Genomic DNA, 21,674 nt, shown 5'->3' with positions numbered 1-21,674 from the left:
TCGCTTTCGGCCTTAACTTTTGGATTTGACCCGGTCAATTCCGACCAGCTAGCCCCGGTTGGCGCTTTATGCTTTTAAGCACTATATATGCAGATATTCTTTAAAAATTCATAACTCTGGTTCTACTTATTGGATTTGTGTCGCGTTGGTCTTGTTTGGTTCATTAAATTAAGCTCTGTTTGTCTGACCTGGTGTGGATTATTTTGTGCAGTCTTTTCACTGTTTTAATGCTTCAAGTGTTGCACAAATACTTTATACATTGCCTCTTAAGTTAAGGCAGACTGCTCTGTGCCAAGCTACCAGAGTGAGCGTAGGTTAGTTTACGGTATTTATCTGACTTACCCTGACTAGGATTGTACTCCCCACTTGGACAGGGTGCATAACTCTGCAAATAGAGACCCAATTTCTAACATTGGTGATCAGCAGTGAGGATAGGACTTGTGTTTCTGCAGTACCTTACAGTAATTTAGTGTACGCTACTAATCCATGCCTACGACCAATGTGAGTCAATTTATCTTGATTGGCATTTGTTTTCCTATTCTTCCCGAGTGGCATTTTTTATTTTTCCTAAAATCATGTATCTGACTGGAGGTTCAACATCTGCACCTGCTCCTGCAAAAACGGATTTTGAGCTGGTCAAACTTAAGAGTTCCAATGTGGCCCAGCTCAAGGATTTCTGCCAGGTGTTTGAGCTTTTTTCTTACTAAAGGCTTCACCAGGAAGGTGGAGCTGCAAAAAGCACTGAGGGTCTGGATAGGAACTTGTGATGCAGCATCTGTAACACCAGAGGAGGAGATATTGGATGAGGATGTGGAGCTGGGCCAGAACTCACTGGAGAATCCGGGGCTGCCGGTGGGACAAGGGGGCAGTGTCCTGCCTGGAGTAGTGGTTCCGTCCAGGGCAGGGAGAAATCTGTCATCCAGAGGCCTGTCCTCACAGCAGCTGGAGGTCATGAGGAAGGAGAGAAAGTTGAAGCTTGAACTAGCCAAACTAACATTGAAGAAAAAGAAGGCTGAGAGAACCTTAGTGGAGAATTGCTGGCCTTGAAGGACGGGGAGGAAGAAAATGAGATAGGCCATGGAGGAGGAAACTCAAGTTGGGTCATGAACTGAGCTTGAAGGAGATGGACATTAAAGCCAGGCAAGCTGAGTCCTGCAGTGATGGTGGCAGTGTTTCTTCATTGCCTTCTGAGAGGAGGGCCCACATACCCAAGGAATGGTGACTGACTTTGTGGTGGGAGATGACACAAAAAGAAAATGCCCTACAGATCCACAAGATCCCTGAGGCAGCTTGGGGGCTAGTCTGTGGAGACATAGCCCTAGTGAGGAGAGGGACACCCTACTGGCCATAGAAGGGAGTGACAGGATGAGAGATCCCTCATGAAGGAATTTCTAATCAGAACATTTGGTTTGAACCCAGAGAAGTACGGATAGAAGTTCAGGGACACTCAGAAGCTAGCCCAACAGACCTGGGTGGATTGTGTAGATTTCTTCTGCAAGGCACTGGATGGTTGGGTGAACGGCAGTGACATCAAGGATTATTAGGAGCTGTATCACTTGATTCCAAAAGAACACATGTTCAGTCTTTGTTTTCCAGATCTGCACCAAGACCTGGTTGATGGAAGGAACAATGACCCAAGGGAGCTTGATAAGGAGGTGGACCTCTGGGTCAGCACCAGGGACCAAAGAAAGGTACCTGGAAGTGAATCCAAGAAGGGTGGTTCAGGCTACCCCCAGCAAAGTGAGGGGGGGGGGTCAAGGGAGACAAAAAAAGGGTCCCAGAATGAGGAGGAAGGAAAGGGTTTCCATCCCCTTTCTGAGAGAAACGGAGGTGGTGCTGGTGGGTGGTGGCCCAGAGTGCCCTGTTTTCAAGCCCCCTGCTTTGATTGTTCCCAGCTAGGACACAGGCAGGGGGACTCTGTCTGTCTTAAGAAACCTCTCACTGGTGGTATCTCTACAGGGGTAGCCAATGTGGCCTTAGGGGTAAGTAGTCTCCAGAGGACTCAGAGGGTGAGTTGTTGATCTCTGAGGGTGGGAGTCGTCACTTCCACCAGGTGAAAGTGAATGGGGTCCCAGTCACTGCTCTGAGGGACACCGGGGCTAGCCAGACCATGGTTGTGGAAAGGCTGGTTTCCCCAGGGCAGGACACCAGTCAGTTGTGTTGGGTGACGCAGGCCATGGGGTAGGACTTCTTCTGCCCTTTGGCTGTGGCATTCCTGGAATGGGGACTACAGTAGCCCTTCAAACATGGCTCAGATCTGCCACTGCAGAGCCTGTGTGCAGTTTTAAACTGCCACGTCGACCTGGTGAGTTAACCCTCTTGCACGGCTCAAACCTTCCTTTTTAATACACTACGTCACCCCTAAGGCAGGCCCTGGACGACCCCAAGGACAGGGTGCAGCGTATTTCTACGTTTTACATGTCCTGGTAGTGAAAAACTCTTACATTTGTTTTTCACAGTTTTTGTCTGAAACCACTGGGCTTCGAGCCATTCCTAAAAGTGTCTCACGTTCACTCTGGAATACAGAACAATGAAAATACACGAGGTTTTGCAACCTAGGAGAAAGGAGACTTGTCCGACTGTTGTTCCTGAGTTGTTCTTCATGAGCTGAATCTTCAATTGTGTTGATCATATCAGTCCCAAAAGGAAACCACTTTGTAAGACGTGTCTACAGAGCTGCTCCCCAAACTGAATGACCTAAACAGGCTGAAGTTTTTATCTGGAACTACTGACCCACGTACTCTGATCCCTTAATAGGCGACAGTGCACAGAGGGTCTCCTTAAGCTTTGATTCTGAGCTGGCTTTCACCAGGCGTTCCTCTGAGCACAGGTACTGGAAAGTGCCCCTTCGTATGAGTCGCCATTGCCAATATCAGCACCCAGGAGTCTGACTTCAGCCCGAATGGCAGGACCTCGAATTGATAGTACAAGCGCCCTACACTTAATCAATCAATCAATCAATCATGCCATTTGTATAGCGCACTACTCACCCGGGAGGGTCTCAAGGCGCTTGGGGGGAGGGGTATGCTACTGCTCGAACAGCCAGGTCTTGAGTTGTTTCCTGAAGGCGAGATGGTCCTGGGTCAGCCGAAGGTGGATGGGGAGGGAGTTCCAAGTCTTGGCAGCCAGGTAGGAGAAGGATCTTCCTCCGGCGGTGGCTCTTCGTATGCGTGGTACGGCTGTGAGGGCGAGGCTGGTGGACCGTAGCTGGCGGGTGGGCATGTAGAAGGTCAGGCGGTCGTTGAGGTACTTGGGGCCCAGGTCGTGGAGAGACTTGTGTGCGTGGGTGAGGAGCCGGAACGTGATCCTCTTGTCGACGGGGAGCCAGTGCAGGTTCCTCAGGTGGCTGGAGATGTGGCTGCGTCGGGGGACATCCAGGATGAGTCGGGCGGAGGCGTTCTGGATGCGCTGGAGTCTTTTCTGTAGCTTGGCTGTGGTTCCGGCGTAGAGGGCATTTCCGTAGTCCAGTCGGCTGGTGACGAGCGCCTGGGTGACAGTCTTCCTGGTCTCGGTCGGGATCCAGCGGAAGATCTTGCGAAGCATACGCAGGGTGTTGAAGCACGATGAGGAGACGGCGTTGACTTGTCTGGTCATCGAGAGGGAGGGGTCCAGGATGAAGCCCAGGTTGCGTGCGTGGTCGGTTGGCTTGGGTGCGGTGCCCAGGGCTGGGGGCCACTAGGAGTCGTCCCAGGCGGAGGGCGAAGATCCCAGGATGAGGACTTCCGTCTTGTCCGAGTTCAGTTTCAGGCGGCTGTCCTTCATCCACTCGGCGACGTCTTTCATCCCTTCGTGTAGGCAGGTTCTGGCGGTGTCAGGTCTCTGGTGAGGGAGAGGATCAGCTGGGTGTCGTCGGCGTAAGAGATGATGTTGAGGTTGTGCTGGCGTGCGATGGCTGCGAGAGGTTTCATGTAGATGTTGAAGAGGGTGGGGCTGAGTGACGATCCTTGCGGGACGCCGCAGATGACTTCGGTGGCCTCGGAGCGAAACAGGGGGAGGCGGACTCTTTGTGTTCTTCCGGCGAGGAACGAGATGATCCACTCCAGTGCCTTCTCTTGGATACCGATGTTGCTGAGGCGCTGGACTAGGGTGCGGTGGAGAGGTCCAGGAGGATGAGGGCCACTGTTTCCCCCTTGTCGAGCAGGGTCCGGATGTCGTCGGTGGCTGCGATGAGGGGGGGTCTCGGTGCTGTGGTTGGCTCTAAAGCCGGACTGCGAGGGGTCGAGGGATCCGTTCGTCTCGAGGAAGGCGGTCAGCTGTCTGTTGACGATCTTCTCGATGACTTTAGCAGGAAAAAGGAGGAGCGAGATGGGGCGGAAGTTTTTGAGATCGGTGGGGTCCGCTGTAGGTTTCTTCAGGAGGGCGCTGATCTCGGCGTGCTTCCAGCTCTCCGGGAAGGTGGCGGTGTTGAAGGAGGCGTTGATGATGTTCCGGAGTTGGGGTGCGATGGTGGAGTCGGCCTTGTTGAAGACGTGGTGTGGGCAGGGGTCGGTCGGTGATCCGGAGTGGATGGTGTTCATCGTGCGGGCTGTGTCTTCGGTGGTCACCGTGGTCCAGGTGCAAAGGGTGGCGGTGGGGGGCGTTGGTTCGACGGTTGGGTGCGTGGGTGGGGCGCCGAAGCTGTTGTGGATGTCGGCGATCTTGCGGTGGAAGAACGAGGCGAGGGAGTTGCAGAGGTCTTGTGACGGAGTGATGTCGTTGGTGCCGGTGCTGGGGTTGGAGAACTCCTTGACGATAGTGAAGAGCTCTTTGCTGTCGTGGGCGTTGTTGTCCAGTCGTTCCTTCAGGGATTTCTTCTTGGTGGTGCGGATGAGCTGGTGGTGCTTGTGGGTAGCGTGTTTGAGGGCGGTAATGTTGTCGGTGGTCCGGTCGAGGAGCCAGGCTTTCTCGAGGGTGCGGCAGATCTTCTTGGAGTCCTTGAGGTCGTCGGTGAACCAGGATGCCTTCTTGCTTCTGGGTCTGCTGGGAGGGTTCTTTAGTGGCGCGAGGTCGTTGGCGCAGGCAGCCACATAAAGCCTCCATTAACCGTGATGCCCAGGAATGGCCCCTAGGAGAAGACATTAAATAGATCAGGTGAGTCAGGAGGGCGAGGCGCACCCAAGCCAAAACGGAGCTCTGAGGGAACGATGCTTGTATGTATGTCCATACGTCCAAGGGACCTGAAGGGTAGGGTCATTGAAGGCTCATGGGGCCAGGGCCACACAGTGATTGCTCAGTACCACTTCGGCCATCATTTACACCCGCAGTAGATCCCACAAGAGTTCAGGACAAACTTCATTCAAACAGATCCCCTTAAGCCCTAATTTTTTTTTTACATAAATAATATAAATAAAACCTGTGAGAACAGGCCACTCTCCTCTGCTGTGTAATTATCTTAGAGAACAAAGGTGAACAGAGCTTCCCTTTGGTGTCCCCTCCCTCAGACAACCAAGCCAAGATGGCGCCCTGAAGCTGGAGGGCATGCTGGGAGGAGCTGAAGGGCAAGCTGGGAGGAGCTTGGGGGCCAGGCTGGGAGGAGCTGGAGGACCGGCTGGGAGGAGCTTGGGGGCCAGGCTGGGAGGAGCTGGAGGGCCAGGCTGGGAGAAGCTGGAGGGCCAGGCTGGGAGGAGCTTGGGGGCCAGGCTGGGAGGAGCTGGAGGGCAGGCTGGGAGGAGCTTGGGGGCCAGGCTGGGAGGAGCTGGAGGGCCAGGCTGGGAGGAGCTTGGGGGACAGTCTGGGAGGAGCTTGAGGGCCAGGCTGGGAGGAGCTTGAGGGCCAGGCTGGGAGGAGCTTGGGGGCCAGGCTGGGAGGAGCTGGAGGGCCAGGCTGGGAGGAGCTTGGGGGCCAGGCTGGGAGGAGCTGGGGGCCAGGCTGGGAGGAGCTGGAGGGCAGGCTGGGAGGAGCTTGGGGGCCAGGCTGGGAGGAGCTTGAGGGCCAGGCTGGGAGGAGCATGAGGGCCAGGCTGGGAGGAGCTTGGGGGCCATGCTGGGAGGAGCTGGAGGGCCAGGCTGGGAGGAGCTTGAGGGCCAGGCTGGGAGGAGCTTGGGGCCAGGCTGGGAGGAGCTTGGGGGCCAGGCTGGGAGGAGCTGGAGGGCAGGCTGGGAGGAGCTTGGGGGCCAGGCTGGGAGGAGCTTGGGGGCCAGGCTGGGAGGAGCTGGATGGCCAGGCTGGGAGGAGCTGGAGGGCCAGGCTGGGAGGAGCAGGAGGTCCAGGCTGGGAGGAGCTTGGGGGCCAGGCTGTGAGGAGCTGGAGGGCCAGGCTGGGAGGAGCTAAGGGGCCAGGCTGGGAGGAGCTGGGGGGCACACTGTGAGGAGCTTGAGGGGCCAGGCTGGGAGGAGCTGGATGGCCAGGCTGGGAGGAGCTGGATGGCCAGGGTGGGAGGAGCTGGAGGGCACGCTGGGAGTAGCTGGAGGGTCAGGCTGGGAGGAGCTGGAGGGCCAGGCTGGGAGGAGCTGGAGGGCACACTGTGAGGAGCTGGAGGGCCAGGCTGGGAAGAGCTGGAGGGCAGGCTGGGAGGAGATGGAGGGGCAGGCTGTGAGGAGATGGAGGGCCAGGCTGGGAGGAGCTTGGGGGCCAGGCTGGGAGGAGCTGGAGGGCCAGGCTGGGAGGAGCTTGGGGGCCAGGCTGGGAGGAGCTGGAGGGCCAGGCTGGGAGGAGCTGGAGGGCACACTGTGAGGAGCTTGGGGGGCCAGGCTGGGAGGAGCTTGGGTCCAGGCTGGGAGGAGCTGGAGGGCAGGCTGGGAGGAGCTTGGGGGCCAGGCTGGGAGGAGCTTGGGGGCCAGGCTGGGAGGAACTTGGGGGCCAGGCTGGGAGGAGCTGGAGGGCCAGGCTGAGAGGAGCTGGAGGGCCAGGCTGGGAGGAGCTTGGGGGCCAGGCTGGGAGGAGCTGGAGGGCCAGGCTGGGAGGTGATGGAGGGCCAGGCTGGGAGGAACTGGGAGGAGCTTGGGGCCAGGCTGGGAGGAGCTGGGTGGCAGGCTGGGAGGAGCTTGGGGGCCAGGCTGGGAGGAGCTTGGGGGCCAGGCTGGGAGGAGCTGGAGGGCAGGCTGGGAGGAGCTTGGGGGCCAAGCTGGGAGGAGCTTGGGGGCCAGGCTGGGAGGGGCTGGAGGGCCAGGCTGGGAGGTGATGGGGGGCCAGGCTGGGAGGAACTGGGAGGAGCTTGGGGCCAGGCTGGGAGGAGCTGGGTGGCAGGCTGGGAGGAGCTTGGGGGCCAGGCTGGGAGGAGCTGGAGGGCAGGCTGGGAGGAGCTTGGGGGCCAGGCTGGGAGGAGCTTGGGGGCCAGGCTGGGAGGGGCTGGAGGGCCAGGCTGGGAAGAGCTGGAGGGCAGGCTGGGAGGAGCTGGAGGGCCAGGCTGGGAGGAGCTGGAGGGCACACTGTGAGGAGCTTGGGGGGCCATGCTGGGAGGAGCTTGGGAGCCAGGCTGGGAGGAGCTGGAGGGCCAGGCTGGGAGGAGCTTGGGGGCCAGGCTGGGAGGAGCTTGGGGGCCAGGCTGGGAGGAGCTGGAGGGCAGGCTGGGAGTAGCTGGAGGACAGGCTGGGAGGAGCTTGCGGGCCAGGCTGGGAGGAGCTTGGGGGCCAGGCTGGGAGGAGCTTGGGGGTCAGGCTGGGAGTAGCTGGAGGGCCAGGCTGGGAGTAGCTGGAGGACAGGCTGGGAGGAGCTTGGGGGCCAGGCTGGGAGGAGCTTGGGGGCCAGGCTGGGAGGAGCTTGGGGGTCAGGCTGGGAGTAGCTGGAGGGCCAGGCTGGGAGGAGCTTGGGGGCCAGGCTGGGAGGAGCTTGGTGGCCAGGCTGGGAGTAGCTGGAGGGCCAGGCTGGGAGTAGCTGGAGGACAGGCTGGGAGGAGCTTGGGGGCCAGGCTGGGAGGAGCTTGGGGGCCAGGCTGGGAGGAGCTTGGGGGTCAGGCTGGGAGTAGCTGGAGGGCCAGGCTGGGAGGAGCTTGGGGGCCAGGCTGGGAGGAGCTTGGTGGCCAGGCTGGGAGGAGCTTGGTGGCCAGACAGTTCTGCAGCCACAATAGGTGGTAAGGGTCAGCTCCACATGTGCGGACGGTGGAGTGAGTTTCTCAAAAGAGTGCAAGTTCCTTGTGATGGACTGAGTTCTATAGACGAGGGTGTCAAGGACCGGATGCTGCAAACTTCTCTCATGATTCCTTCTTCATTACCCGAGGAAAGGCTGAGGCCTCTGTGATCACTCTGCCACCCTGCACCTAGGATGCATGTGAAAGTGTCCGGTGTCTCCTTAACGTGGTCCCACTCAGGAGGAAAAGTCACAAAGGGCGGAAAAAATATACTTTGGAAATCTTAGTAATTCGTGACTGCAGAGGGTGACTTATGCAGTTGTTGATAAGCCAAGCACCAAACCCCCCTGGATCAGGGTTTAGAAAGCGCCCAGAACAGACCTACCAGAACTAGAAATCCAGGTAGAAACTGAGCTGCAAAAAGTAGAGGGAAAATTCTGAGACAAAAAGAGGTGAATGGGCAAGAAATGCAACAAAAAAAGGGAAAACAAACAAGTTGCAGCACTGCCATTTCAGTGCCAACCTCCTAATATGTGATCTAAACAGGAAATGACATCACAGGAAGAGAGTTAACACCATCTGGGTTTTGGAACTTCAGGCAACAAACATTGTAAAGACAATCTACTAACCATGAGTACTAATTCTTTGAATCTGCATTTTTAAGGCTCGAGAAGAACCCCCTGTTTGACTTCCTTTTCCCCCCTCTATGCTGTCCTCTGAGCCCAAGCTCTGTGCACAACTGTGGAAAGCAGGCACTGAAGGAACTGCACAGAGAAGGGATTCCCAGCCCGTACTGAGAGCGAAGACCAGACATACTCTCTTCTGTTCAAGGGTTGCAAAGGCCCCCCAACACACTGCTGCTGCCGGTAAGGCTCCTGCAGTAAGAGTGAGTTCCCTTGGTGAGGGACCCTCCAATACTCTGCTGCCGCCGGTAAGCCTCCTGCAGTAAGAGTGAGTTCTCTTGGTAAGGGACCCTCCAACATACTGCTGCCGCCGGTAAGGCTCCTGCAGTAGGAGTGAGTTCTCTTGGTAAGGGACCCTCCAACACTCTGCTGCCGACGGTAAGGCTCCTGCAGTAAGACTGAGTTCTCTTGGTGAGGGCCCCCCAACACACTGCTGCCGCCAGTAAGTCTCCTGCAGTAAGAGTGAGTTCTCTTGGTAAGGGAGGTGACTGATGAATCTGCTGCACGACTCTTCAGGGGCTGCAGGAAGCACAGTTGTGGCTTTTCTTGTATTTATTTTCTGAAGCCTATTAATAACTAAACAATTATACCTGTTAAATCCAGTGCCCAACATTAATTCAAGCATTCCATTGATCACCTTTTGTTCTCAGCTAAACAGGTTCACGGGGTAGATCTTTGTAAAATAAGGACAGTTGCTGCTCTTCACTGATGAGTCCCAAAGAGGTCAAAACCGATTGATAAAGCAAAGATTCTGCCAATGCTCCAAAAATATGAGATGGTCTAAATTTGCCAGACATGAACAATCAGCCCCAGTGAAGCAACATGAGAATAGCAACTTCCTGACCTTGATAACAATCTCACACCAACACTAACTCAATCACAGTGGAGAAAGACCTTGTGCTTCAGAACTGAATTTAGATGCAATGTGTGAGTCCTGCCAGCCTCAGGGTGGTTTTCCCCCCGAACGTTTTGCCTTAATCCTCTATTTCTGCACATCTCATTTTTGTGTTGGCCTTAAGACGCTCTGCACTTTACAACTGGTAACTAGTGTTAAAGTGTATGTGCTCAGTCCCTAAAACATGGTAGCATAGGTTTACTCCCAACGGGCACATTTAATTTACCTGTACGTCCCTACAAAGTGGTACTACATGTCCCCAGGGCCTGTAAATTAAATACTACTTACTAGTGGTGTGGACCTCCTGCCCTTATTAGGCTACACACTTAAGTGTCCTTTCAAACATGTCTCTAGCCTATGTTTTAAACTGCCATTTTCAACCTGTCACCTGTTTTAAACTACCATTTTTTACCTGGCAAAATGAACTTTTTGCCAATCAATCAATCAGGTGTTTGTTAAGTGTGATTGCTCACCCGTAAGGGTCTCAAGGCGCTGGGGGGTGGGGATCGCAGGTTCCATTCCATCAAGGAGGAGGTCTGTCAAAGAGCCAGGTTTTGAGGTTTCTTGCGAAGATGAGGAGCGATGTTATCTGTCTGAGGTGGAGAGGAAGGCCTAAAGCTTCCTTTTTAACAGATGTAAGTCATCCCAACCATAGGCTCTACACAGAGCACAGGGCAGGGTGCCATGTATTTAAAAGGTAGGACTACATGCTTAAGTTTTACAAATCCTGCTAGTGAAAAACTCAAATTTTGTTTTTCACTACTGCAAGGCCTTCCTCTTGCCTTTGGATATCATTGGGGTAACCTTATTACCATTAATAAGTAATAAGTTTCAGTTGGGAGCAGGTAGAAATGTCGCGTTTGGTTGTCTAAAGAACTGTGATTTTAAATCCTCCTTAATGGAAAAGTTAGATTTTTAATTGCAATTCTGAAAATGAAAAGGTTGGCATTTTTTCATCCGAACCATTTGGTGCCTGTAGCCTGTATCCTGGGTCACATAACTATATGTGGCTAGCAGTTGGTCTTTGTGCATTCTTCCCAGGCAGTGAAACAAAGGGGGAATAGGTATTGTGATGATGGGCTATCTCTGCAAGGATAAGGGGGAGGAGTGGTCACCTATCACACTTGGACTAACTCACTCGCACTATAAAGAACTTGCCGCAGCACACTCATAAAGGGGTTTCACATTAGCTTTTTGTGCCTCCTGACACGCTGGGGCCAGAGCAGGGAGGGAGAAAGTTCCAAACACCTCCAGCCTCTAGAAACTTCTCCTACTTCAAAGCTGGCACCAAGGATACATAGTGGACCCTCAGACTCAACTCTTCAGATCACTTCTGGACCTGTGGACGCTTCCAGGAAGAAGGACTGACCTGCTTGCTGACCAAGGACTGCCCTGATGCCCAAGGCCTGCTGTTGCTACACCAGGAGCCTTCTTTTGCTGTGAGCTACACTGCTGAATCCAGCCTGCCCATGTTTCCCAGGACTCGAAGGATCTCCAAAGGTCAGTTGGCTGGCATTCTTTTCAAGTCACAGGGGCACAACAGGTTCCTGTGCAACTCCCAGCAGTGCCATGCATCGCCTTGATTGCTCTGCAAGCCTGACCCAGCGCAATGCATCTCAATGCCGACAACCAGTCCAGTGCCATGCAGCTCCTCACAGCCCAACGTAGGACCGCGCATCGCCGCTTCTAATCAGCACTTTGCAAGAATCGATCCAGCATGACACATCTCAACACTGACAACCGATCCAGCTCGAGGCACTCAACGCAAGTGCTTGCAGGCCCCAGCGGCTTCTCTATTACCAGCGTGACAAACCTTGATCTCATCACCGATGCCTCGCAAGTCTTTGCAAGCCCTAGTGGCTTCCTCGATGATGATACTGGACCCCTCATCTCAAGCTTCCGTCAACAACCACTGAGTTTGCAGCATGGTGCATCTTAACACAGGACCTTGCATCACAAGCTCCAATCCTAGACGCCTAACAGTGCAACTTATCGCAAGGGCTTAGCATCCCCACGCTCAGGCACAAGGTATTGTGTAGCAGACTGAACTCAGTTCTGTATCCGGCCTTCGCTCCAATGCATTCGGCGTGACTTGGACCCAGTCTACCACAACAAGATAACTGTGGTTGGCACTTTTTAGGTCGAAGTCTGGTTTGCTTACAACGTCTTGTGGGCATTCTGAAAGATTCACTGGGAATTGCTTACTATTGGCTTTGTGGTGTGTAACACAATTGCTTGCTTTCTATTTGCTGGTTTTATTTGCATGAGGCTGTTCAGCCTGAGTTCACCCCTCCTGTGAGCATCCATTGTTTACTGTATCCTTCCCAGTACTCGCTTTCTGTAAACAGGCCTTTAAATCTTGTTCTTATCTTGTCAGACTGGCTCTGCATTCAAAGACAAAGGTCAAATGTCAGGCTCTGTCTTCCAAAGGAGCTTGGTGTTTACTTTTCTTTTTCTGACTTCAAATTGAAAGACTTTAGGTGACAATCCTGCTGAGTACCTACGTGAGAGGAGAGGGTGTAGGATGCTGTTTTTATTAGTGCACAACCTGAATGAGCTGTGCTGATGTTTCAGAATATCTATCAGCATTAGGAAAGTACAAATGAAGTACTTTTTATTGTAATTCTGAAGTGTGGTGGGAACAAATATTTGAATATGATCAAAACACATCAGTACAATAGGTGATGACCATTTGCACAGTAAAACTGTATGTCTGTGTAAATGTAATGGTCATTTCATTTGAACATGTGTGTCTGTAATAGCAGTGCGCTACCACACCATGTATACCCAACACTAGTCCATTCCACTTTACACCACTTCACTCTACAGCACTCCACTTTATACCTTTCCACTCTACACCATGCTACTCCATTCATTGGCACTCCCGCCACTCTACGACATGCCACGCCACTCGACTTGATGAAACAGCACTCTTCACCACTCACTCCACGACACAACATGTCACTCTATGCCCCTTCAAACCACTCACCCCACTCCATGCTTCCCCAATCCACACCACGCCAACCCACCCCAATTTACCCCACTCCACTTCACTACAAACTGCCCAATCTACTCCAATCCAATCTACCCCATTCCACTCAAATCTATCCCACTCCACTTCAATCTACCACACTCAATAACTCCAATCTACCCCACTCCTCTCCAAGGCACCCCACTCCACTCAATCTAACCCACCCCACTCCACTCCAGAGTAACCCAATCTACCCCAATCCACCCCACTCTAATCCATCACACCCTACCCCAATCTGCCTACTCAATCTACCACACTCCACTTCAATCTACCTTACTCAATAACTCCAATCTACCCCACTCCTCTCCAAGGCACCCCACTCCACTCAATCTAACCCACCCCACTCCACTCCAGAGTAACCCAATCTACCCCAATCCACCCCACTCTAATCCATCACACTCTACCCCAATCTGCCTACTCAATCTACCACACTCCACTTCAATCTACCCTACTCAATAACTCCAATCTACCCCACTCCTCTCCAAGGCACCCCACTCCACTCAATCTAACCCACCCCACTCCACTCCAGAGTAACCCAATCTACCCCAATCCACCCCACTCTAATCCATCACACCCTACCCCAATCTGCCTACTCAATCTACCACACCACTTCAATCTACCCTACCTAATGTCTCTCCAATCTACCCCACCCACTCCTCTCCAAGTCACCCCACTCCACTCAATCTAACCCACCCCACTCCACTCCAGAGTAACCCAATCTACCCCAATCCACCCCACTCTAATCCATCACACCCTACCCCAATCTGCCTACTCAATCTACCACACTCCACTTCAATCTACCTTACTCAATGTCTCTCCAGTCGACCCCACTCCACTCGAATCTATCCCACTCCACTTCAATCTACCCTACTCAATAACTCCAATCTACCCCACTCCTCTCCAAGGCACGCCACTCCACTCAATCTACCCCACTCTACTTCAATCTACCCCAATCTACCACACTCCACTTCACTCTATCCCAATCTACCCCACTCCACTGCAGTCTACCTGACTTTGCTCCCATCCACCCGACTATGCTCCCATCCACCCCTCCGCTCAAATCTACCTCACTCCACTCCAATCTACCCCACTCCACTCCAATCTACCCCAAGCCACTCCAATCTACCCCAATCCATCCCACTCCACCCCAATCTACTACACTCCACTCCACCACACCAATATGTCCTTATAGATCTTTCAAGCTCGCTCCATTCCAATTTACTCCACCCCACTCCAATCTCCACTCCACAAACAATCTATCCCTCCCCACTCAATTGCAATCTACTCCACTCTACCCCACGCTAATCTACCTGTCTACACCACTTTAATCTACCACAATCTACCCCACTCCACTCCAATCCAACCCACTCCACTCTACCCCAATCTACAGCAATCAGCCCAACTCCAATTGACCACAATCTGCCCCACTCCACTCCAATCTATCCCACACCAATCCACCCAATCTCCCCACTCCACTGCACTCCAATCTACAACACTCCATTCCAGTCTACCCCAATCTATCCCACTCCAAACTACCCCACTCCAGTCTAACCCAATCTCCCCCAATCCAATCCATCCCACCCCAATCGTCCCCAACCCTCTCTAATCTACCCCACCCCAGTCTGTCCTACTCCACTTCAATTTACCCCAATCTACCACACTCCACTCCCTAATACCGTACTCTATCCACTCCACTACAAAACAATCTACCCCACTCCAATCCACCCACCCCAATCTACCCCTCTCCACTCTACCCCAAGCTACCCAAATCAGGTCCAATATACCCCACTCCAACCCACTCCACCCCAATCTACCGGACTCCACTCCATGCCAATCCACCCCACACGACTCCACCCCACCAATACCTCCTTATAGATCTTTCAAGATTTCCAGCAGCAATGGGCAATCAGCCGATTCCATTCATACTTATACTGTGGTATTGTGAACTGTCCATGAATTCCAAGATAAAAAGAAAGGAGCCTTTAAAATCTCCCCAATCAGCAGACACCCCTCCATATAAAGGAAGTTTTTTAAAATGGTGGACAAGTAGCACTCAAAGGAGAGGACTGGTTTGGGAGTGTATATACATTTAGAAAAGATGCCCCGTTGCATGTATTGGCTTAGCCCCAGGGCACTCCCCTTGCGAGCAGCTGTACGCACTTTATAAACTGTCTTCATTCATTCATGGTGTGTCCATTCAAGCAGCAAGGCAATATTCACTCACCTCTGGCGCTGCTGATGGCTTCTGTCCTAGGGCTCGCTGGATGCTCCTTGCAATAGGTCTCATCCTCGTCTTTTATACGGAATAAAACAACCTCAGGTTCTGTAGGGAATCAATGAAAGGATTAGGTTACTTGCCCTGTAAGCATCTCGTCTTGGCATGTCGTGCTGTAGAGTCACACGCTTTGTGTACTACTGCCATCTAGAGTTGGGTCCGGATCTTTGCAAGTTGTTTTACTTAGAAGAAGTCTTTCGGGTCACGAGGTAGAGCGACTCCTCCTCTTGGTGATAGTGCGCATGGGCATCGACTGCAATTGTTAGATTGTTTTCCCTCAAGAAGGTGAGCGTGGAGTATAAGTGTAAGTAAGGAGATGTCTATGCATATGAAATATAGATTAGAAATGCAAAAACCATAGGTGTCCGGGGAGAAGGGTGAGCGCATGCGGATCTACCGCACTACATGCCAAGAACAGATGATTACAGGGTAAGTAACAAAATCCATTCGAGGCATGTGTGGCTGTAGATACACATGCTTTGCACAGACTGTATAGCAGTGCGTTCCAAAAAGGAGTTACTAACCATTGGACGTTGCAGTTGTTTAAAAAAGTTTAGCTTGTTAGCGTGCTAAAACATCCACACAATAGTGCTTGGTAAATGTGTGTGGTGTAGACCATGTTGCTGCTTTACAAATGTCAGCTATGGGAATTTTGCCAAACAAAGCCATAGATGTCCCTAATGTACGTGTAGAGTGTGCTTACGGAGGAATAGACAAAGTGCTTTTGACTTTGAGTTAGCATGTCTGGATACATTTAACGATCCATCTAAGAATGCTTGATTTTGAAATGGATTTCCCTTTATGAGGGGGAGCAAACGTTTTGATAAAATCTTTTGTCGTGTCAATATAATACATTAATGCTCTTTTAAAGTTTGATGTATGCAGAGCTCTTTCTGCTATAGAAAACAGGCAGATCAAACGATTGGTTAATGTGGAAAGGGGATACTACCTTTGGAAGGAATTTGGGTTGGTACGAAGCACCACCCTATCCCTGTGAAGCTGGGAGAATGGTTCTTCCAAAGTTAGTGCCTGGGGCTCACTGACACACCTTAGTGAGGTGACAGCAATTATGAAAGCAACCTTCCAAAAAGATACTGGAGGGGGCAATTGTGTAATGGTTCAGAGAGTGGACCCATAAATCTTGTAGGAACAATATATTATACTATACTATAGAATCTGTAGAGCACACAGCATCCCAGCACTAGTTCAGAGGGGTGCACCTTACAAAATTGGGTGGCAATAAGGGAAGACGACTACTTAGGTTTTGAGGGCTTTTCAAAAGTGTGGTTCATTATCTGCTGCTCGAATAGCTAGGGGGAGAGAGTTCCACAGCTTGGCTGCATTTAAGCTGAAAGATTTTCCTTCACTTCTGGCTCTTTGGACCCTGGGGATCGTAGCAAGTTAGAGATTTGCAGATCGAAGAGATCTATTGGGGATGCAGGGCCAAGCAAACTGGCATAGAACAGGTATGCCTTGCCCCTGCAGAGCACAATGGGAAATGCACCGTGACTAAAATTCTCTTCTTTGCAAAATGGGAAGTCAGTGCAGGTCTCTCAAGATCTAACTGATTACGATCTTGGGATCTCAAGTAAGGGTCGTGTGGCCAAATTGTGCACAACTTGTAGTTTGCGTGTCACTCCTTTAGTCGAACCTAAGTGCAGCGAGTTGCTGTAGTCTAAATGCGAGAGAATAAGGGCCTGTACCACTTCCTGTCTAGAATTCTGCTGGCCCGGGGCCAGGATCTTGCTCATCATCCTTTAACAATCCAAAGCAACTAGCTGAAATTTTGATGGACTCGGCTTCCATCGTTGGAGAGTTTTCAAACCACATTCCTAGATCTTTTATAACCGTCTTCGGGACTGTAGGGGAGCCAGGGCTACTAGGCCAGTCTGGAACTTGCTGGCTGGCTGAGTTGTTTTCCAGGATCATAAATTCTGTGAAGAGCTCCTTTGAGCTCAAGGCAGGACTTGTTCATCGAGCTGACCACCTGCTCCAGACAAGGTCCAAGTATGATGGAGAAGTATCCGAGTCTGGAGCAAGGGAGAAGACCAGCTGGGTGTTGACCGCAAACTATAGAGATCCCATAGGGAGCTATATTGTCTGCCGTCGTTGCAGATAAATATTAAAAGGTGTCGGACTAAGTGAAGACCCTTGCGGGACCCCACATGTAACTTGCATGACTCCCGAAAAACAGTCCTTATCAAAGATTTGGAATGTTCGTTCCCTCAAAATGAACTCACCCACTCCAGGCCTTTTTCTGTGATGCAGGCCTTACCACCCCTATCTAGGAGAGTGAGGTGGGCCACGGTATCAAAGGCCGCACTAAGGTTCAGGAGTATGATAGCAACCGTGACCCCTCGATCCAGTATCCGTTTAGCCTCCTCAACCACAGTCAGAGGAGCAGTTTCTGTGCTGTGTTTGGGCCGAAAGTCTGTTTGCGTGTGATGCAGAATGGAATTGGCTTCCAGGAAATCTGACAGACATTTGTTGACATATTGTTGATCACTTTGCTAAGACCTGGGAGTGAGGAAATTGGTCGATAGTTCCCCAAGCACTTGGGGTCTAGGTTGGGCTTCTTAAGGTGAGCTCTGACCATTGCATATTTCCAGGAAAGGTGCACTGCGCCCGTTGTCACCATGTCTCGCAGAGTGGGGAAAATAGTTTCGGGCTTAAGAGCGACAATTCTCAGCGGTACCGGATCCAGTAGGTTAGTATTGGATTCCACCAGGGATTTTTTAAATCAAAACATTTCTGTAGGGAAGTTGACAGCTTCTTTGATACTCACTTTAAAGTATGAGGCCTGAGCTTGAGTCTTTCTCGGTATAGTGTGTCTCATTTTCCCCATCGTTTTTTTCTCCATGCTCTTTTTGCGATCCTGCAGCTTTGTTTAATGTTCTAAGATGAGCGGTGTACCATGGGGCAAATTTGTTCTTAGGTTTTTGAGATACAGTTTTCTTAGGAATGTTCTGATCTAAAGAATGGATCAACCATTCTGAGATCATATTATTTGCAACTCCAGGGTTAGGGTCTACGTTGGGTGAAGTTAGACTCAAAGTAGGTCTCCAGCTGTCTTGATTCTACTTCGACCGGTGTCGTGCCTCTATTGCCTGATATCTCGTGGGTGGGATTGAGTACGTTATCTTAAGAATCAGGTGGCTCAAAAAGTGATCAGTCCATGAAAGAGGTGTCGGGTTTAAGACCTGTAAATCCAGACTGTTACTAAAAATGGGGTCTAATAAGTGCCCCTTTATGTGGGCAGTGCCCTGAACCCTTTGCTTCAGCTGAATAGCAGCAAAGTCATGAGTAAGGCTGATTGCTTGAGTGTCAGCAGCTTCACTGAAGTGTAGGTTTAGGTCTCCCAAAACTGCGAGATTGCTATGTTTTGTGACCAGGCTAGCTACAGCATCTGGAACAATCTGGGTGAATTGGCTGGACGTCCTGGCAGACGGTATATTAAGACTCCAGAAAAGGTAGATGTATGGGACAGTGAGATGTCCACACTAGACTCTCACTGTGTGGGTGGATGAGGGGGTCAGTACGACATTTGAAGGAAGATTGCACAATGATAGCCAGCCCTTCACCTTTTTTGTCTGCTCTGTCTGTACGTAGTATATAAGTCTGGGGCGAGGGTTTGGGCAAAGTCAGGGTCTGACTCCTCAAGGGGCCATGTCTTTGTAGGAAAGATCACATCTGGTTTGTGTCTTCTAGAAAAGAGAATATGTCCAGTTTGCGACGTGGCAGAAACCTACATCTAAGCAGAAACATGCTCCCTGTCCACTACGGTAATGAGGGGTTCCTAAGAGAAGAGTCAAGTGAGAGGCTACAACGGCAGTACTTACAGTTTTTGTCCCCATTAAAGAGATCAGTTGAGTGGCTGCAGTTGTCAGTAAGTACCCCTCTTAGATTGAGCAGGGATTCTCTAGAGTATAGTTCTATGTGGAAAATCGAGTCACTGGGTCCCCGGCCCCTGGTCCAGGTCGGGCGCAGACGGGCTTGCCTTTGGCGCACCTTTGGTGGTAACACTCTTTTAAGGCCTTCCATGAAAGCCACTCTAAATGTAGATAAGTGTTGCCTTTTTTGAAGATAGGAAGCCACTGCTGCAAGATGTCGATGTATGGAAGTGTAAGCAAGGCCTGAGTGTTGTAAATGCAGGAGGTAACAAATAATGTTCTGTATAGCTGCATTGAGTGAATTAATCTTTTGGTTATTACAATAAATAACAAATCTGTTCCACTTAGCTGCACAGCAGGCTCTATTGGTAGGTTTACGTGCTTCCTTAAGAATGGTCTTGCATTCTACTGGCAGGTTCAGATATCCGAACTCTATGACTGCAGGAGCCGAATCGCAAGGTTTAGCTCCTTTGAGTGTATGATTTTGACATGGTTCTGAGTGAGAAGGTTTGAGGTGAAGCTTCTCGTGTGGAACTACTGTAGTTCGAGTAGTCTAGGAAACCATGGTTGACGACCCCATGTGGAAGCTACCAGAATGAGGGTGAGAGATGTTTGCTTGAGCTTCTGAACCAGAAACCGCAAAGAGGTCTATTTGTGGAAACCCTCACTTGTGGAAGCATGGGAGAAGGACTTGGGGGTGGAGTTCCCACTTGTGGACTTGTTGCTGCAACTTGCAGAGGATGTTGGCAAAGTTGTTGTCTGTTTCCGGGAGGTGTTCCGCTAACAGATGGATTTTGTGATGTATTGCCCAATGCCAAATGGTTTGCGAGGGGCGTGACAGCTGTAGCGAGTGTTTCCCCCCTGTTTTTGTACATAGTTCATGACTGTCATATTGTCAGTTCGGACGAAGACAACCTTGCCTATGAGGTGAGGTAGAAGCGCATCCAACACGGGGAGAACAGCTTGAAGCTCTAGGTAGTTGATGTGGAGATTTTGGTGTCTGGGGTCCCAAAGACCCTGAAATGATGGATGTTAAAGATGGGCACCCCCCCCCCCCTCCCACCCTGTGAGGGCTGCATCTGCTGTTAGTACGACCTGTGGAACAGGGTCGATGAACGGTCACCCGTTAACAGGTATTGTGTGTTCCACCACTGCAGAGAGTGATGGGTGCGGCTGTCCACCAACTCTAGATCTTGTAGTCGACCCCTTCATTGAGTCCACTGTCGTGCTAAACATTCCTGTAGAGGACGCATGTTCAGTCTTGCACGAGGCACTATGGCATTGCATGATGCCATCATCCCCAGGAGACGCCTGAAGGTTTTGACTGTTAAGTATTGATTGGGTTGAAATTGTGGAAGCATTCTTTGAAAATGTTGAATTCTGGCTGTATACGCGTAGGTTAGACCTAACTGAGTGTTGAGAGTAGCCACTAGATATAGATAACGCTGTAAAGGTTGAAGATGGGATTATTGATCGTGAATCTCAGCTGATACAGAAGATTTATGGTAATCTGAGTGTGTCGACGACATAGGAGGTGCATATTGGCTTCGATAAGCCACTCGTCCAGATATGGGACGTCATGAATGTTTTGTCTTCATAAATGCGCTGCTACCACTGCCAAGCATTTGGTGAACACTCTGGGAGAGGTGATGACTCAGAATGGAAGGACTTTGAACTGATAATGTTTCTCTGCTATCACAAATCTGAGATACTTGTGATGTGCTGGATGAAGGGGGATGTAAAAGTAAGCGTCCTATAAGTCTAGGGCAGACATGAAGTCGCCCTGCTGAAGAATTGGAAGCACATGTTGAAGTGTGACCATATGGAAGTGTTCTGATAGTATGTAGTAATTCAGAGGCCGTAGAACTAAAATAGGCTGTAGTGAGCCGTCCTTTTGGAGATTTAGGAAGTACAAGGAGTAAACCTCTGACCCTTGATGTTGTAAAGGAAACAGCTCTATGGCTCCTTTGAGTGAGAGAGCTTGCACTTTCTGTTTGAGCAGCTGTTGATGTTGAGAGTCTGTGGGTGTGAGGTGGAATATTGGGAGGAGTGCTGATGCGCTCCAGGCAATAACCATGTTGGATAATGTCCAACACCCATCTGTCTGATATTATTGACTACGAGATGGGAAGAAACTCCTGTAGTCGACCCCCAACAGATGTAGGAGGTTTGGGGAATGATAAGGGAGCCACTGTTTGTTGCCAGATAGGGCGTTACAGGTTGGTGTATCTTTGCCCCGACCTATGGAGTTGTTATCCCTGTAATTGCGTTTGTGACCTGTAGGAAGATGTGGAGGAATCTGTGGAAGTGGTTTTGGAACCGGCTCCATAACAGGAGCGATGAAAGGAGTTTGAAGCGCTCCCATGGATTTGTCAACCTCAGATTCTTCTTTCATTTTCTCTAAGGCCTCATCTACTTGAGAGCCGACGAGATGCTCCTTATCAAAGGGGATGTTTAGTAAAGTCTGCTGGTCATCTGGCTTAAAACCAGAGACACGCAGCCAGGCTTGCCTCCAAACAAGGACACTGGTGTTAATGCCTCTGGCGGCGGTATCAGCAGAGTCCAGGTCAGAGTCCAGGGCGCATGTAACGGAGGAGTTGGAAATTAATTTTCATTCCTGCACTAATTCTTGTCCCTTCTTTGTCTGCTCTCCTGGGGGATATTGAAGTAGTTCCTCCATTTCATCCCAGCGACCTCTGTCATACCTGGCTAAAAGTCCTTGTGGATTTGCAATTCACCAATGATTGGCAGATTGCGCAGCTACTCGTTTGCCTGACGCATCTATAAGTATGGATTCTTTATCAGGAGGTGGTGTTTCTGCTGTAGTTTCTGAATTTGCTCTTTTACGGGCATTTGACACAGCCAGTGAGTCTGCTGGAAGCTGGCCTCTCGTAAAAACTGGGTCAGATGGTGCAG

At 51.2% G+C, this 21,674-nt stretch overlaps 1 protein-coding gene across 2 annotated transcripts in view; it reads right to left on the bottom strand.

The window, feature by feature from the left end:
* LOC144782521 (uncharacterized) overlaps window positions 1-21,674 on the bottom strand; it is a 65,960-nt gene that overhangs the window by 7,672 nt on the left and 36,614 nt on the right. For both annotated transcript variants that reach the window (XM_078661928.1, XM_078661929.1), the window contains one exon: window positions 14,818-14,916. In XM_078661928.1, the coding sequence (XP_078518054.1) occupies window positions 14,818-14,916 (99 nt within the window). The remainder of the gene's footprint in view (window positions 1-14,817; window positions 14,917-21,674) is intronic.

Source organism: Lissotriton helveticus, chromosome 9 (assembly GCF_964261635.1).
Source record: "Lissotriton helveticus chromosome 9, aLisHel1.1, whole genome shotgun sequence".
Taxonomy (NCBI): domain Eukaryota; kingdom Metazoa; phylum Chordata; class Amphibia; order Caudata; family Salamandridae; genus Lissotriton; species Lissotriton helveticus.
The sequence above is the reverse complement of the archived record's forward strand: the minus strand, read 5'-3'. Positions and strand labels throughout refer to the sequence as shown.